This window comes from Schistocerca piceifrons, chromosome 4 (assembly GCF_021461385.2).
Source record: "Schistocerca piceifrons isolate TAMUIC-IGC-003096 chromosome 4, iqSchPice1.1, whole genome shotgun sequence".
Classification (NCBI taxonomy): Eukaryota; Metazoa; Arthropoda; class Insecta; order Orthoptera; family Acrididae; genus Schistocerca; species Schistocerca piceifrons.
This window is the reverse complement of record NC_060141.1, coordinates 316,180,547-316,197,502: the sequence shown is the minus strand read 5'-3', so window position 1 is coordinate 316,197,502 and position 16,956 is coordinate 316,180,547. Positions and strand designations below refer to the sequence as shown.

General features: G+C 38.4%; 1 protein-coding gene across 1 annotated transcript in view; it reads right to left on the bottom strand.

Moving 5' to 3' along the window:
* Positions 1–5,198: 5,198 nt before the first annotated feature.
* LOC124796448 (staphylococcal nuclease domain-containing protein 1) overlaps positions 5,199–16,956 on the bottom strand; it is a 97,635-nt gene continuing 85,877 nt past the window's right edge. Inside the window, exons 14-15 of the mRNA XM_047260653.1 lie at positions 10,871–11,077; positions 5,199–7,012 (exon numbers count right to left, since the gene is read on the bottom strand). Of these exons, the coding sequence (XP_047116609.1) occupies positions 6,902–7,012; positions 10,871–11,077 (318 nt within the window). The 3' untranslated portion in view covers positions 5,199–6,901. The remainder of the gene's footprint in view (positions 7,013–10,870; positions 11,078–16,956) is intronic.

The window sequence follows — 16,956 nt, the reverse complement described above, 5'->3', positions numbered from 1 at the left end:
AAACAATATATCTCTGGCTTTGCTGAAAGCACAAAGAGCAGGGCCAAGAGTGGCGTCACTCGAATGCCGCTGTCAGTGACATCTCTGGCTGCATCCACGATGACAGTGCAGCAGCGCAGCCGATGATGGCTGTGAACTTCCTCCAGTGATCAGGCGGCTACCTTGTGACTCAGGGCAGGCTGACCTGCCTTTTGCGGTCGAACAGCGGACCCTGTATTGTATTCCAGTTGTCACCCTGGGCGTCACAGTCTTGTGGTGTAGGCTGTCATAATGAGAAGAGAATCATTTAGTACACAATGGTTGAGTATTTATATGCTCCAGGCTATGTTCATTTAGGGCTTAAGTCAAATACTCTAAACACTTGTGGTGATAAGTGAGGAAAAGTTTCCATCCCTCCACTAGCATACTGCATGTCAGTCACCAATGTTTTGCTTTGCAGTGCATAGCCCTTCACCTCCACCCAGCATGTCATTCTCAATGGAGAGCAGTCTTCCGAAGTAAGAGTGATTTCAGGTGTGCCGCGGGGGAGTGTCGTAGGACTGTTGCTATTCACAATATACATAAATGACCTTGTGGATGACATCGGAAGTTCACTGAGGCTTTTTGTGGATGATGCTGTGGTGATTTGAGAGGTTATAACAATGAAAAATTGTACTGAAATGCAGGAGGTTCTGCAGCGTACTGACGCATGGTGCAGGGAATGGCAATTTAATCTCAATGTAGACAAGTGTAATGTGCTGTGAATACATAGAAAGATAGATCCCTTATCATTTATAGCAGGTCAGCAACTGGAAGTGGTTAATTCCATAAATTATCTGGGAGTACGCATTAGGAGTGATTTAAAATGGAATGATCATATAAAGTTGATCGTCAATAAAGCGGATGCCAGACTGAGATTCATTGGAAGAATCCTAAGGAAATGCAATCCGAAAACAAAGGAAGTAGGTTACAGTACGCTTGTTCACCCACTGCTCAGCAGTGTGGGATCCGTACGAGATAGGATTGATAGAAGAGAGAGAGAGAGAGAGAGAGAGAGAGAGAGAGAGAGAGAGAGAGAGAGAAGATCCAACGGAGAGAAGCGCACTTCGTTACAGGATCATTTCGTAATCGCGAAACGTTACGGAGATGATAAACTCCAGTGAAAGACTCTGCAGGAGAGACGCTCAGTAGCTTGGTACGAGTTTTTGTTGAAGTTTCGAGAACATACCTTCACTGAGGAGTCAAGCAGTATATTGCTCCCTCCTACGTATATCTCGCGAAGAGACCACGAGTATAAAATCAGAGAGATTAGAGTCCACACAGAGGAATACCAACAATCCTCCTTTCCACGAACAATACGAGGCTGGAATAGAAGGGAGAACCGATAGAGGTACTCAAGGTACCCTCTGCCACACACCGTCAGGTGGCTTCCAGAGTATGGATGTAGATTTAGATCTGCTTTATCTTTCTTGGCATTCTTTCTCGTAATTTCATTCTTATCTCCTGGCTTCACAGAATTACTCAGGATGTTTATTTGTTCCGTTTGCCTTTTCCTTTGGTTCCAATTATCTACCACTACTTAGTTTTCTACAGCTGCAATTGACTGTAAATTATCTTTTTCTGATTTGTTACGTATTATTCTTCCACACTTTGTGACCAACTTTCTTCCTCATTTTAGTGCTGGCTTCAGATCATCTACCACCAAGTCTTCTGACTCCTCAACTGTTGTAGGCTCCTGATTTGTACCCAATCTATAAAATTATTGCTTTCAGAGTTAGTTAAATTTATGTTATTACATGATGAGGGTCCATTTTGTGGTGAGAATGATGCTGGTGATGCATTTGAAACTTTTAAGCAAGAAATGTCATAATTATAGGACTATCTCCAATATTCTACTTCCCCTTGATCCAATAATTATTTACATAGTGTCAGGTTTCCTGCAATATCAAGGAGGGTGGAAAAATAGCAGAAAATTCGCCGATCGGATGTAAAATTTATATACTGTGTATTAGTGGACTACTCTGTATGCTTATTATAGGCCCATAGCACGAAATTACTATCTACATACACATAGAAGGATATGCAATATGGCGATTACTCTTTGGTACAATAAAATACGCTAAAAAGGAGAAAGAATTGCATTATTCAGATCTAAGCTAACTTTTTTTTTTTTTTTTTTTTTTTTTTTTTTACGGTGAGTATGTTTAATAGGCCTAAACTTTTCTTCCTGAAAACAGCACACGACATTATTATGCACTTGCCATTTTCGGTTAGTCTGTTCAATCTACTGCATACATCAACTAATCATTGAACCATTAATAACTCATTGCACGTTAATCACTACACTGCTAAACAAAGTTATTCATCACCAACATACTAATTATTGCAATGACATAACAATGAACGCAATATATTAAATTTCCAGGCAGAAACATTCTTCTGAGGTTCAATGTTCCATACCTAAGAATTGAATGTTACAGAATATGATGTTTTCATACTTTGCTATGGAAGAGCTGAGCATATCTGTATTGAGGTAAAGGAGTTTTCATCTGACTTAATACGTAGAGCCATGTAAAACTGACAATTTTTTAGTTACTTGCGTTTGCTGTCTGAATAATTACATTAAAAAAGTTTTTGTTTTAAATACTACACCATCTACTCGATGTTTACGAAGCCTCACATTTATTCTTCACTAAAGGTGATCATTTGTTCCCTTGTTTTAATTTATTGTGTTTGCGCTGGAAATAAATCGAAGGCGTTGTCAAAACTGTCTGAAATAACATTTGTGTCAGACAGCATGCAGGCTTTATCACACAATCCCAATGCATTGGATACATATGTGCATTTTTGCTTTTAGTGCAGAATCCCAATAAGCAAACAGCTGTCAGTATTATGTAAGTGGAGAACATGAGAGCTCTAGACTTTGCAAGTGCACGAGTTCACCTACTCATCTCTTCATATTGGCCAGGAAAAAGAATCCATCACAATATTTACTGGACACACTTAGTACTTGGCGCATTTTACAATGCAACTAGTTTTCAAGTCATCAGGGGGCTTCATCATCTCTCTTTCCATCACTGTTGGATACCCATCACCCATAGACTAGCTATAATTGTTACCTTAAGGCATTTGCCAAGGATCACTGCATGGTCCACATGATGGAACAAGGCAGTTTGCCTTGCAGCACATTGTAGTTGATGGGACGCAGACCTCAAATTTATTGCAGTGGCTCTATGAAGGCTGCCTTCTGCATATGGAGTTTCAGAAAAGCACACAAGAAGGTATTCCTTAATGCAATATAACTTCATGAATATATGTCAATATGCAGTGTTCGCCTGATTTGCCTTTCACATGACCTGCTTCCATGGACAGAGGTTGCTTTAGCATCTACATGTGGGGCAGAATACAGGGAAGTACTTGTTGACAGATTGGGTGACTGCATTAAGGTATTGATGATTTTTCACAAAAAAGCACATTTCAGACAGATTATGGTTCCAATGTGATAACGCCTTCCAGGTACAAGGAACACAGAAGTGTATTCACGGATCATTTTTCTGGGAAATGGATAAATGTGGAGGCCTAGTTTCATGGTCTCTGTATGCCCATCCTACCCTTCATAATGTTTTCATTTCCTATTCGATCACACCCCCCCCCCCCCCTCCCTTCTTCACTCGTGTCCATTGGTCCATTGCAGATAGCACTCTTAGTTTAAATTTACCTGTCTGTGATTTGTTCATGAACAGTACATAAATTTTCCCACTGTTTATGTCATAGTAATTTCCCTTCCTGATGGCCCTAATCCTGTGCCAGGTTAAATAAATCAGATAATGATAAATACGCTGTATTTCTTCCTGTGAGGGAAAGTATTCTTCTCTGCCTCTAAATGTTGAAGGCATGGTAGTGTGCATTAATGAAGGTCTAACTATTGATCAGCATATAGTTCAGTGATAAAGATCCCAAGTAGTCTAACTGTTTTGAGAGACAGGAAAATCACTTTGAACACTTGCTGTGAAGGCAACATATTTTTTGTGACAAATAAGCTGTCATTAATAGGTGGGGACAGGGAAAATTGTTTTATTTTTTGTTTTTTAGCAAATTTGGCGTTATTTTTTGATTTTTTTAAACAGATTTGCTCTTATTTCTGCAAACCTCGTTGTTACTTTTGTGCTACATTTTGTGTTATTTTTTCCACACTTCTAACTAGATTTTGCTAAAGGTTGTGCTGTTTGTCATATCAGTTTTATTTTTGCCAAAATCCGATATTGTTTTTATAAAATTCATTTTTTGGCCAAATTAGCTTTTTTGAACATTGATTGCATTTCTTTTAGTGTAAGTTGATGCTGTCTTTTTGCCCAAGTCAGAATTTTTTCCAAATTAGATTTGTCTGCTAAATTTGGTTTGTTTATTCATCATTTCAATGTCCCCCCCCCCCCCCCCCCCACTGTAATTTCATCATGTGGGTTGCATGGGAAATGAACTGAGATTTTAAGATTGTACACCAAAATCAGTCTTGAGAGAATTTGAAAGCTGCAGTTTTAACATTTAATACCTATTAATCATCCACTTTCTAAAACTGAGTGGTTTGAATACTAAATCTTGTTCAACATTTACACATTGAAAAACTTTATAGTTATTCTTGTTTTATAACAATGTTTGTTCAAGTAACTTATCCTTAACTGAACAGTTAATCACGTATGTTCACCATCGAGACTAGTGTTCTACTTATTTGTATATGTTTGGTTAAGGAAACAGGACGTACTATAGGGAAGACAAAAGTTAGCACATACAACCGAATCTACCTAGAAGCAATCCTTCCAGCTACTGGGTAGCACTGTTGCACTGTACTGGTTAAAGATTCTTAAGAATGCTATTACGAAATTGACATTTTATGTCAACCTAATCATTAAAGCAGTAACAGTTGTTAAAAACTAATAGGAAAAGTAATTGTAGGTGTTGCTATCTTCATTTCAATAAAATATTACATTTATTTCCATATTAGCATGGTATGATGGCATGTTTTAAAAGATAACAAAGATAGACAAGTCTTATTCAGCAATTCAAACCCCATTCTGGAAAACAGTCCTACTGACAATTTTCAGTTTTCGATTTGACTTTAGTACATTTTCACTCAGTAAACAGATACATACAATAGGGTGAAAAAAATTTTGCATTTTACAATAAAGGAAAAAGGAACCCTGAGCACAATAAACTATATGGAATATTTTGTCAACAACTTTATTTACCATCTGTTTAAACACATCCCCAAAATCCACCAGAGTATTTAGCCATCATAATCTGCAACTCAATAAGGTAGATAACGTAAACCTCAACATCTGTTGCCATTCATTCTATAAAAATCAAACAAAAAAACTCTAAAAAACTGTCAGTCATTGTCTGAGACATTCCCTGCCGATTTTACATGTTTACTGTCTACTCAATGAAATAGTTCTTAATACTAAGCAAATATGTTGCTACTGTGAATCAATAGGTCTCATTATACATGAAATGGCACATCACAAGACTGAGTCCAGTGTTGATAGTTTTTAATCACATGAATATCTCGTATTCAGCACATTCTGTACTTATGGCTCTCTCTCTCTCTCTCTCTCTCTCTCTCTCACACCCACACACACCCACACACACACACACACACTTTTTTAAAAAATTTTTACAAAAATGCTAGACAGTCACTTATCACAGTAACTATTACTGTGTCATTTAAATTTCATCATTCCAAAGAAAGCATAGACATGCGAACTCTCTTCCAATATGCAAAATTGAATCAGGTACACTAAATGTAATTGTTAATGATTTTTAAAAATTATATGTATTATTCTGAGTTCTTAAATTTACTATCACTTTTAAATCTGAGTTTTTGTGAAATGCACTGACAGTGTTTTATGCCATAGTGTACCAGTGTCTACTTTCAGTGCTCTAGATGTAAATAATAGTTTCTCATACAGAAAAGGAAAAAGTCCTGTCTGTAACCTCACAATAAATTTAAAAATTTTATTCATATTAACAAATACACTGCTAATTTTCCAACAGTGTTGCAAACTATGTGGAGGAAATAACTCCACCCCTGAATGCAATAACAAAATATGAAAGCTTTCAAACCTACAGCTGGCAGGACAGTGAATCCAATAAACAAAGAAACTTTCAGGAAATAGATTAAAGACTTTAACATAAGGCTTTATATTTTCAGGAACATACTCAGTTGATTTAATATTGTACCATCCATTTTTTCTGTCGAATGTATTTTCTTCCATTACATGGACTTTCCATGAAGTGTACGGATATAAGCAAAATTGGAGTACAAGTAATTACAAAACTTTATATTCTTTCTTTTTCATCACAGCTATAAAAACTTATTCCTTCCTTCAATTAAACATTCATAATATGCTCTACATTGATAATCTCTCAATATTACAGTAACCAAAACTTAAGTGAATGTAAAGTGTTTTACTAAATGAGTACAAAAATCTATACTCTAGTACACAAACAAAATTTCTCACATTTAAAATTCTAGTATTCCTGCAAGGGCAAGCTAAATTAATATACATAATCTTAAAAGTCACATGATGCATCACAGCTCATGCAGTAAAATATTTTATGTAATCTGGCAACACTGGTTATCTGAAACAATCATAATACACAATCAAGGACATGCCATTTCTCACTGTGACCTAAAAAGTAATCAATTGCTTCAATAATTCAATGGGTGTAATAAATACTGTGATGATCAATAAGAACTGTCATGAATACATTTCTCATTTACTCATTAAAATCAATAAATACAATGAATTTTTGTTTGCTCTTTCTTGTGGTTTACGTGTTTACCATTCCTGATAAGAATTCATGTTATTTCTGTTTTCCTCCCTGTTGCAGGCACCACTGTTTCTGCATTCAAAGCCATTTTCATTTAACGACCCAAACCAAATTCTTTAGCATCATCATCTCTAATGTCACCATATTCCCACACATTGAGGTGATTCTTCTTTGCCACTTCTTCTGCAGCTTTGTATTCTTCAACCTTAAAAAGCAAATATTTGAAAAGATTATAACATCAACAAGATACTCAATATTATCCATAGTATTTAAGCAACTATTTGAGCACAACAGTATAATAATAAAAACAATCTCCTCCCCCCCCCCCCCCCCCCCCCCCGACACTCTGTCTGTCTGTGGAGAAGGAATTAGTCTAAACAATTAGTATATTTTTTCCTTTCTGTATGTGTATTGCCTAGTTTCATTTCGTTGAGGCACTAACTACACTGATATACTAAATTAAATTCCATTTTGGAATATTTATTAATTTCTTTGTTATTAAGTTATGGCAGACATCTTCAGTGTTTCCTATCATTACCACTTACAGCATTACAATCAGCTGTCTTGCTGTTGTCGCCAAAGTAATTCTCATTGATGCTGTACTTTGGTCCTGAGCTAGCAAATTTATTTAATTAATTATTTCTTAAGTTTTTAATTAAACATGGCTTGCCACGCAGTATTTTTGTATTGAATCATCATGTGTTATTCCAAAAAGTTATATTAATAGCCTTGATCAGATTAGACCGTACATAAATGTGCCGGTAAACATTATTGTGTTGTGGCACAATTTGCATTATTACATGTGTGTTGTTTGTGTCACAATAACTACACTACAAATTTTTGTATTAGTCTTTCTTAAACATTTGGTCGGAAGTATGTTTCTTTTAATCAGAGAATTTGAACTGAAAAGGGTAATTTTCACTTTGCATTTGCATCACATTTATGTAATAGAAAATGGCCACATATTGTTGCAACAGTAGTTTTCAGGCATTTGCAATCAACCAAAGGTAATTGAACGAGCCATTAGGACAATTCTGCAGCTAGGCACTCCAATAGTACTGGCTCATCATCCTGCAACACCTCTCTCTGCTGTCAGTGGCGAACAGGACTGCTACATGCTGTAGAACAGTGCAGGGTATCCACAGCCACCTACTTGACGGGAACCTCATTCCTAAACACTGTCGGAGCAAGTATAAATTCTCCCTGCTCAGCTGGTAGCAGAATTCCTTCACAAGCATGCATTCCAGTCATCAGCTGAATGCGTGACTAAGCTATCAGAGCCTCATCGAGTGTGTCACCAAAAAGGCCAAGCTACTGAGCTACAAGCTGTCAGCTAGCGTTGACGATTCCAGGCTGCTAACTGGAATCATTTAAATGAGGCCACCTTATGGGTGACAATGCTCGACACTAAAGCCACACTCTGAAGATTGTGGGTTGAACTAGGAATGTTGTCACATTCCTGCCACCTGCCTCGTGTAGCTTACACTAGCCAAGCCAACTAACTCTGCTGTGCCGCGGAGCTGACGCCTAGGTTGGGGTCAGCAAAGGCAACGTCGACATCAGTTGCTGTCCCAGCAGGCTTTACAGGCTGCTATGGTGATGATAATGATGATGATGATTGGTTTGTGGGGTGCTCAACTGCGCAGTGCCTGTACAAATTCCCAACCTTTGCAACACCCAGTCATCTCGAGGCAGGTGCTATGAGCCAGTAGGGTCAGCATGTGTTGCCGTCATCACTGTATGAAAACAACTAATAATAAAAATGTTCTTGTTAGAAAGCACTCTTATCTCTGAGCTCGCCTCTGTATTGGAGGTCCCATCCCTCAGCTTCCCAAATACAGCTCGCCTGAGGCAGATGTTATAGTCCTTCAACACTGGTGTTAGCCAATTGTAGCAGTATGAATGAATTACAAGAGCCTCTTTTGGAATAACTAGCTAGTTATGTAGTGGACTAACAACCGTATTGTACTAAAATTATTTTGTTCTTTTATACTTAAGCAACTAGTGAGCACTTCTAGTGATTCAGACTCAAAACAATTTACACTGCAGTCACGAAAACTGCCATAAAGTTTCATTTAAAGTTCAACAGTAGATGTACATTTCTTCTCAATCCCTTCAGTTGTGCTTCTAATTCCAGTACCACATATTAGTTTCTTCTCATTCAAATAGCATGGTGAGCACTGGAAGATTTGATTGCTCCAATGAATCCATATGCGCTGTAATTAGTTTAATCTTTTCATCATAGTTTCCACGGGAGTGGTGATTAGAGGGCCTGAAATATATTCCAAGTTCTTCACTTGATACTAACAATAGAAATTCCTAAATGGAATAATACCCGAGACTGGTTGTTGAAACTTTGTGAACACAGTTCCAGAGCTAACTGGTATACATCCTCAAACATTTCATGACACCCTTCTTTGCAAACATTCGAAATTCTGGTTAGTCCTATTTGGTATGAAGAACATACAATTGAGCAATATTTTATTATTGGATGCACAAACATTCACCTTGTGGACTGACTGTGGACCCAGTATTCAGACAATGATGATGCCGAGACTGAACCTACATGATAATTCTATTTCATATACATGCAGACTGTTACATCTAGTTATGTGTATGGCTTGACTGACACCAGTTGTGAATTACTGATTTTTGGCTCAGGGTGTAGTTAGTGCCGACTTGACATCAAAAATAATATGCTGCATTCTTCCTACCAAGCAATCAACCCAATTACAAATTTTATATCTATCAAAAGCGCTGGCAGGTCAATAGACACACAAACAAACACAAACACACACACAAAATTCAAGCTTTTGCAACAAACGGTTGCTTTATCAGGAAAGAGGGAAGGAGAGGGAAAGAAGAAAGGATGTGGGTTTTAAGGGAGAGGGTAAGGAGTCATTCCAATCCCGGGAGCGGAAAGACTTACCTTAGGGGGAAAAAAGGACAGGTATACACTTGCGCTAGCCTTCTTGTAGATAGCTAGATAGGACCTGTGGTTCCTTCCAACTACTGACCATAATGTTTTTTTATTTGAGGGATCTATGGTTTGCAGGTGTAGCTTTACAAACTTTTACAAATGACCACTAGAGGACACTACGGAGATGAGATACTACTACTGTTTCAAATTATTTCATCTGTTGTGGTAAAAAATTGAATATTCAATCCTAAATGAATATTTATCTGTGAAGATAATTGTTTCTGATCGCTTTCGCGTTATATTATCAAAGCTCTAAACCGAGATCATCTCAACTGGCACAAGGAAATGCCAAAGCCACACACAACACTGTAACAGGAGGTGAAACTTTTATATATTTGTATGAACCTGAAACTAAGCAGCAATCAACATGTTTGTGTATGCTAACAAGGGAACCTCCCCATCGCACCCCCCTCAGATTTAGTAATAAGTTGGCACAGTGGATAGGGCTTGATAAACTGAACACAGATCAATTGAGAAAACAGGAAGAAGTTTTGTGGAACTGTGAAAAAATAAGCAAAATATACAAACTGAGTAGTTCAAGGGAAGATAAGCAACAATAAGTAGAATACGAACACAGGAGCGCCGTGGTCTCGTGGTAACGTGAGGAGCCAAATACAATTTCTATCAGTTCAGTCACTAATTTAGTTTTGTTCAACTGAGCTCTCAAGTTGATGTTTACTTTAATTACTAATCATTTCTGATGTTTATGCATGTCATCACATATGCTCGATGTCTTGGATTGATGTATGGGGTCACCTAACTTTCCTTTTAAATTGGGATGGAGGTAGGGAGAAGGTGTCCTATTCTTAATGGATATCTATTTCCAACAACCTCATTCTTACAAGTGGGTTCCTCTCAGCCTAGTTTGAGTGATCTGCCCTTTATAATGTTCCCCATTTTATTCCTCCATTCCCTTGATGTGGAAGACACTACTAGTTTCAAAACAATGATAGTATAAACACATTCCTGTGTGTATCAGAAATACTGACATTTCTTACATGCTGGACAGCAATTGTCTTTTTTCTAATAAAAACATAATACGGTTAAGAACACAAACACGGAGCATTAAGTGAGAATACTTACTAATTTTTGGAGTCTTTTTTCTCTTCTACTGTCAACCAAAAGGAGACCATCTTTAATAAGATTTTTAACGATATCTTCTTCATGGTCATTAACTTCAACCAATGTTACATGGGGCAGGTTGCCTATCCTGTATTCTACGTTAAGTAAAACAGGACGATTTTCCACATCACTGATGAAAGCTTTGACTGCTTCTTCTCTGTAGTCATTCTGCAAAGAGAAAAGATTAAAAATATTTTTAAATGAAGGGATAACAGCAAGTAGGCAACTGCATGAAGGCCAGCAATGGGTTTTTCTCACTTTGTGTAATCATAAGCAATGGAAGATCAGATAGTTCATGTAAGCTCTTCGCAGCGGTACATTTCTGTATGGCACCCCTCTATGGGCGGCTCATAAGTGCCATAAATGAAATGCGTGAAATTTGTGGAAACTTCATGTACTCTTTTTTATTTAGATAGCAAGTGTTCCATGTAAGTCTACTGTTCCAAACACTAACTCAAAGAATATGCCAGATTGTGTGTTACTGATAACAATGGAAACCCCCATGGCAATATTATGAAAAAGATACATTTCTACTCACCACACAGCGGAGTTGCCGAGTCACAGATAGGCACAACAAAAAGACTGTCTAACAAGTAAGCTTTCAGCCAAAAAGGCCTAGACAATACACTAGACGACACACATGTGTAGGCAACTCGCACACATGACCACAGTCATTGCCTGCCGAGGCCAGACTGTGAGCAGCAGTACGTAATGGGAGAAGCAATCCAGGTGGTGAGGGTCAGGAGGAGGCCGGGGCAGGAAGGAGAAGGATATCAGGGTAGGGATGGGGGACAGTAGAGTGATGCTTGTAGCAGCATACAGTGTGTGTGTGTGTGTGTGTGTGTGTGTGTGTGTGTGTGGGCAGGCGTGCGTGCATATGTACGTGTCTCTCCACTGGATGGTGAGTAGTAATCTATCCTTTTCATAACGCTGTCACTATTCCATACTGGATTTTCCACTGTTTGGATTCCTCAATGAGTAAGACAATCATCACAGTCTAACAAACACAGCTTTCAGAGTGTAACTGGCTTATGTACAATACTAACAAAATTCTACTATTGTAAGCATATACAGTGTCATACGCATGTACTGCACAATTTTCATGAAGTTATATGAAAGAATTTTTAAAGAAAAAGAGCAAAATAACTAATTCACAGGAATGACCTAGACGACACTAACCCACATCTTAACACTGCTAGTTCATGTGTCTTTCAGAGAACTTGGGGTGGGTGGGGGAACACGGCAATCAGGTGTAGCAACACCTGTCGACAATGGAAAAGTAGTCACTGGTACCAAAAAATTTACCACTTAAAAAATACTCTGTGTCCATCAGCAGCAACATCTAGACAATAGCTAAATTTGTTATAAACTTTAAACAATGTATCCACTTTTACAGAAGTTATGGTAGCTGTTATTCTGTTTTTCACTTCTTCTATGTCATGAGGTAAAGTGGAGATGAACACAGTTTAGTAACAGTCAAAGTTTTCATCACTGAAGTGATGTTTCATACTAAGTTAAGTCAGTACTATGACTGGACTCTATATTCTTTTTAGTTTTTGGAATCAAATGAAAACAGAAAATAATTTTCCCCCATGCACACACACACACACACACACACACACACACACACACACACACACACACACACACAAAAACCCGAAGTTCCATCGGCTAACTTAATAGAGGAAAGGACTATGGGAAACAACACAGCTTAACATCTCATATTTTTCTACACCTTCAGCTCCACTCCTTTTGTGGCACCAAATGCTCGACTGCCCCCTACAGTTTTCTCTCCCGTTTTTCTTTCTTTCTCCTCTACTACTCTTCAATCTCCATAGCTTTTAATCTCTCACTTATCACACAACAAATGTCTAAAACAAAATTCTACTACTGTCTCCCCATTTTGTTCTACAGGATAGTACCAAATAATCATTTCATAACAATTTGCTTTAACAGATTAAACGTAAGAGAAATATCAAACCTTCTTGTAAATTATCATTTGCTAACTTTTTATACCTCTCCATGCTCCCACAGTTATCTCTTGCTTTTTTTGTAAGTCAGTATAATTTTTTTAGTTAAATCAAATTTCTAGTTTGGAAACTGTAAGCCGATGCTGAAGTAATTCATACTTTGTGATTGAGCTAGGATTTATTAAAGGTAACAGGAAAGTGATGACAACATGTCATACTTTCATTCCAAAATTATAGTAGAGGAAATTGCTGAAAAGTGATTTTGGGTTAAATGCATCACCAAATCAGCAGCTATTTGTGCCACCCGATATAAAAGTAACAAGAGTGTAGGGCTGTCAAACTCAAATATGTAACTATTCTTTAGATATCATCAGTTTACTTTTTCTGTGGGACATTTAATGAAAGTATCTTTCTATGGCAGTGTGGCGAAATTTGGCATTAATGAGTTATGGCAGCAGATGAACGATGCGAATGTCTTTGCTAATAGCTTGAAACTGCCTGCAGTGTGTCTCCTGGGCTCATCACCATATTGGTTGGACTACAGATCAGGCTCATCCAAGAATTGTACCCAGGGGGTGCGGCCGCAAGGCAGTGTAGTTCAGCACCCCGTACATGACCGTGTCACTAGTGCCTGCATAGGAGCAAGATAGAGAGCTGTGGAGCGAGTGAGACTGCACAGCACTGCTCTGCGCTGGACTGCCCCGCTGTCAGATCCAACATAAACAAAACAACAGAGGAAGCGCAGCTCTATAAAAGTGGTCGATGAGCGGTAAAACAAGCAAACCATCTCCGGTTTAGTTGACAATTAGTGTTCATGTCGCAGAGTTACTATGTGAAGCTTTAGAAAACATTATCCAAAACAAGAATGGAAGGATTCTACTAGTACTGCACATGCACACTCGTCATATGTATGGTAGGCATCTTCTAAAAGAAGATCAAGTTCTTAAATGAACTAGTGTCATAAATATCCTATTTTAGAAATAATTTGATGTAAGGGATATAGTGTCTCATTGTTACTGTTAGTAGTTACAAGTAAATGCTTTTGTTGTACTTCTTTTTTGTATCCCTTTTCAGAGCTTAGACATCGGATCCTTAGTTTGCTGTTTTGTACGCAATAATTTTAATTGACGAAGTTTGAAAACTTATTAAGTAAATAGAATTAAGGTTATAAAGATCTTTAATCCTTACACTCAACATTGTTAAAGAAGACAATTAACTCTTTTTCGCGAAAATGATTTTGTCTAGGTTTGGCACAATATTCCGGGAGACTGATAATCTCAAAGATTTAGTCAAATTTTTATTGCGAAATAGTGAACGGTTCTTAGTCTTAGCAAAGCTTTAAAACCGAAAAATGCACTCACTCACAAATACACATGGAACCCAACATTGAGAGAACTTTGGCCACGTGCTTGTGTAATAGAGGATACTTCTCTCATGGAAAACAACTGTAAAAGTCATCCGAAGTTTTACAAATAAGAATGCAGTCCTTCAGGCAGATATTGCACTACAGGTCGATCAGTTCTAGTTGAAACACTTGTGAGATGTCCTCCGCCCGAAGGGAAAACGGGTGAACAAATATATCTAAGGCTGGTTGAAGCTCACTTATCTCCAAAAATCTGTTTCCAAACACTTCTTCTAATTCGCAACTGATTTGTACATAATCTGATATATCCACACCATCTTTAATTCTGTCTAATGCAGGGAAGTGTTGACAATTCTCCTTACGCAACTGTTTTTCCCCACAATTAAGTTCTTTTTTTAAATGTTTGAATCGTCTGCACTAAATAAACAACAGACTGATTTTCACCTTGTTCGAAGTATTTAAATGACCAGTTGGGTCACTCACAAAAGTCAAATTTGCCACCCATTTAGGATCAGGAGTAATTCTGGACATCCTTCCATTTCCAAAAATGTATTGATTACATCCATCAAGCAGAAAACCTGATGAAGCACCTTCCCATTTTACTTCGGCATGGTAGGGGACGTCCGGGTATTCCGCTTTGATATCAGCCAGAAATTCTTGAAGTTGGCGACTTGGGAGTCCATGTGAGCAAAGATAATTAACTGTTCGAACAACTGTGTCCATTACATTTTTTAGTTTGACAATCTTTGCACAAAGTGTCACCTGGTGTATCAGACAATGGACTGCGGCGAATAAGGAACAGCTGACTTCAGCTCTTTTTGACGTGACGTAACCCAATAATTCAGTGTGTATCCCTCGTAGCACAGAGGCTCCGTCCGTTGTTACACTGGTTAGGCATTACCATTTTAAACCCACTGACCTGAACACGTTTTTCACAGCTAGAAAAATATTCAAACCCGTGGTTGTGTCTTTTAATGGTATAAGGTCGACAAATTCTTCGGTGACACACACTGTCGTTGACAGCCCGAATAAATATAACGAGGTGAGATATGTCTGCAACGTCCATGGACTCGTCAGGAGCAATAGAAAATGAAACAGTGTTTGCCCCTATCTCCAGTAATTGCTGATCCATATCTGAGGCGAAAGAGATATTTTTTTCAAATTTTTCCACGAGATCTGCTGGACAAATACAAATCACCAAGTCGACCAGGCAATCCTTGATGAGATTTCCAGCTGCAAAGGATTTCCCTGCTTTCGCAATTCTCAGCGAGCATTTGTAACTTGAGCGCAAACTTTGCCCTCCTGTTTCCTGCTCTAACCAAGTGGAAAAACCTTACAATTAATTTTGTATGATCCTGCTTTTAAAACACTTTTTATCATTTTAACAATTAATTGTTTCATTCATTGAAACCCAAATAAAAAAGTATCAAAAAGATTGGTTTCCGATTCGTTTTCCCCCCAATTCCTCTCAAAAGTGGCCATAGACACTAGCAAGGACAGTGAAATGTGGTTGCAAAATAAATTTTTATCTGCTGGAATATTTGCATTTTAATTAATTGAAAACATAGATCAAACTACAATATATGTTTTCCCATCCATCAAAACACAAATACACAAAAACAAAGAATGACTCTTAATGACACTTTACTGCCGGAGAGAGCATTTGTCACGGTTTTTCAGAAAGTACCAAAAAATAACGCATCTGAAACTTTTGTCTGTGCGACGCAATTTAATGCAACCTAAATATAAAAATTAACCGAAAATAAATGTTCCTTGTTGCTCAGGAAGTTTCATATCAGCGCACACTCCACTGCAGAGTGGAAACTTCATTCTGGAAACATCCCCCAGACTGGCAAAGCCACGTCTCCACAATATCCTTTCTTCCAGGAGTCCTAGTTCTGCAAGTTTCACAGGAGAGCTTCTATGAAGTTTGGAAGGTAGGAGACGAGGTACTGGTGGAAGTAAAGCTATGACGACACGGTGTGAGTCTTGTTTGGGTAGCTCAGGCGGTAGAGCACTTGCCCGCAAAAGGCAAAGGCCCGAGTTCGAGTCTCGGTCTGGCACACAGTTTTAATCTGCCAGTACATTTCATATCAGCGCACACTCCGCTGAAGAGTAAAAACTTCGTTCTGGAATCTGATATTCGTTAACTGGCACACTGCTAAGTGACATATCAGATTATTAAATATAATTTTATTTATTTCCCACTGGGTTTAAATAGTGCGGATGCGCCGCTGCTCCTTTTTTGTCTGCTGCTGTTGACTATCTTGATCCACTGTAGCCTTACGTCTGTTGACTAACGGTTTTGTGTCGTATCAATGCTTTTGACCCCTGCTGTCACGGTGGTCTGTCTTCCGTACGAAGCACACGTACAGCGGCATGGCGAGGCGCGGTAGGTGGACCGCACGGGCATCCAAGCAACACGGCTCGGCCACTGCAGCAACATACAAATTCGCCGGGGTCCAGCGCCCTACATATAAAAATTAACCGAAAATAAACGTTCCTTGTTGCTGACAATCTGCCAGGAAGTTTCATATCAGCTAGCGCCCCCCAAGGGCACAGTTTGGATGAGCCTGCCCTAGATAACAGGGAAACCGTGGCCTAGTCAGATGAGTTCCAAATTCAGTTGGTAACAGCTGATTGTAGGTTTTGAGTGTGGTGCATACCCCGAGAAGCCATGGACCAAGTTGTCAGCAAGGTACTGTGCAAGCTAG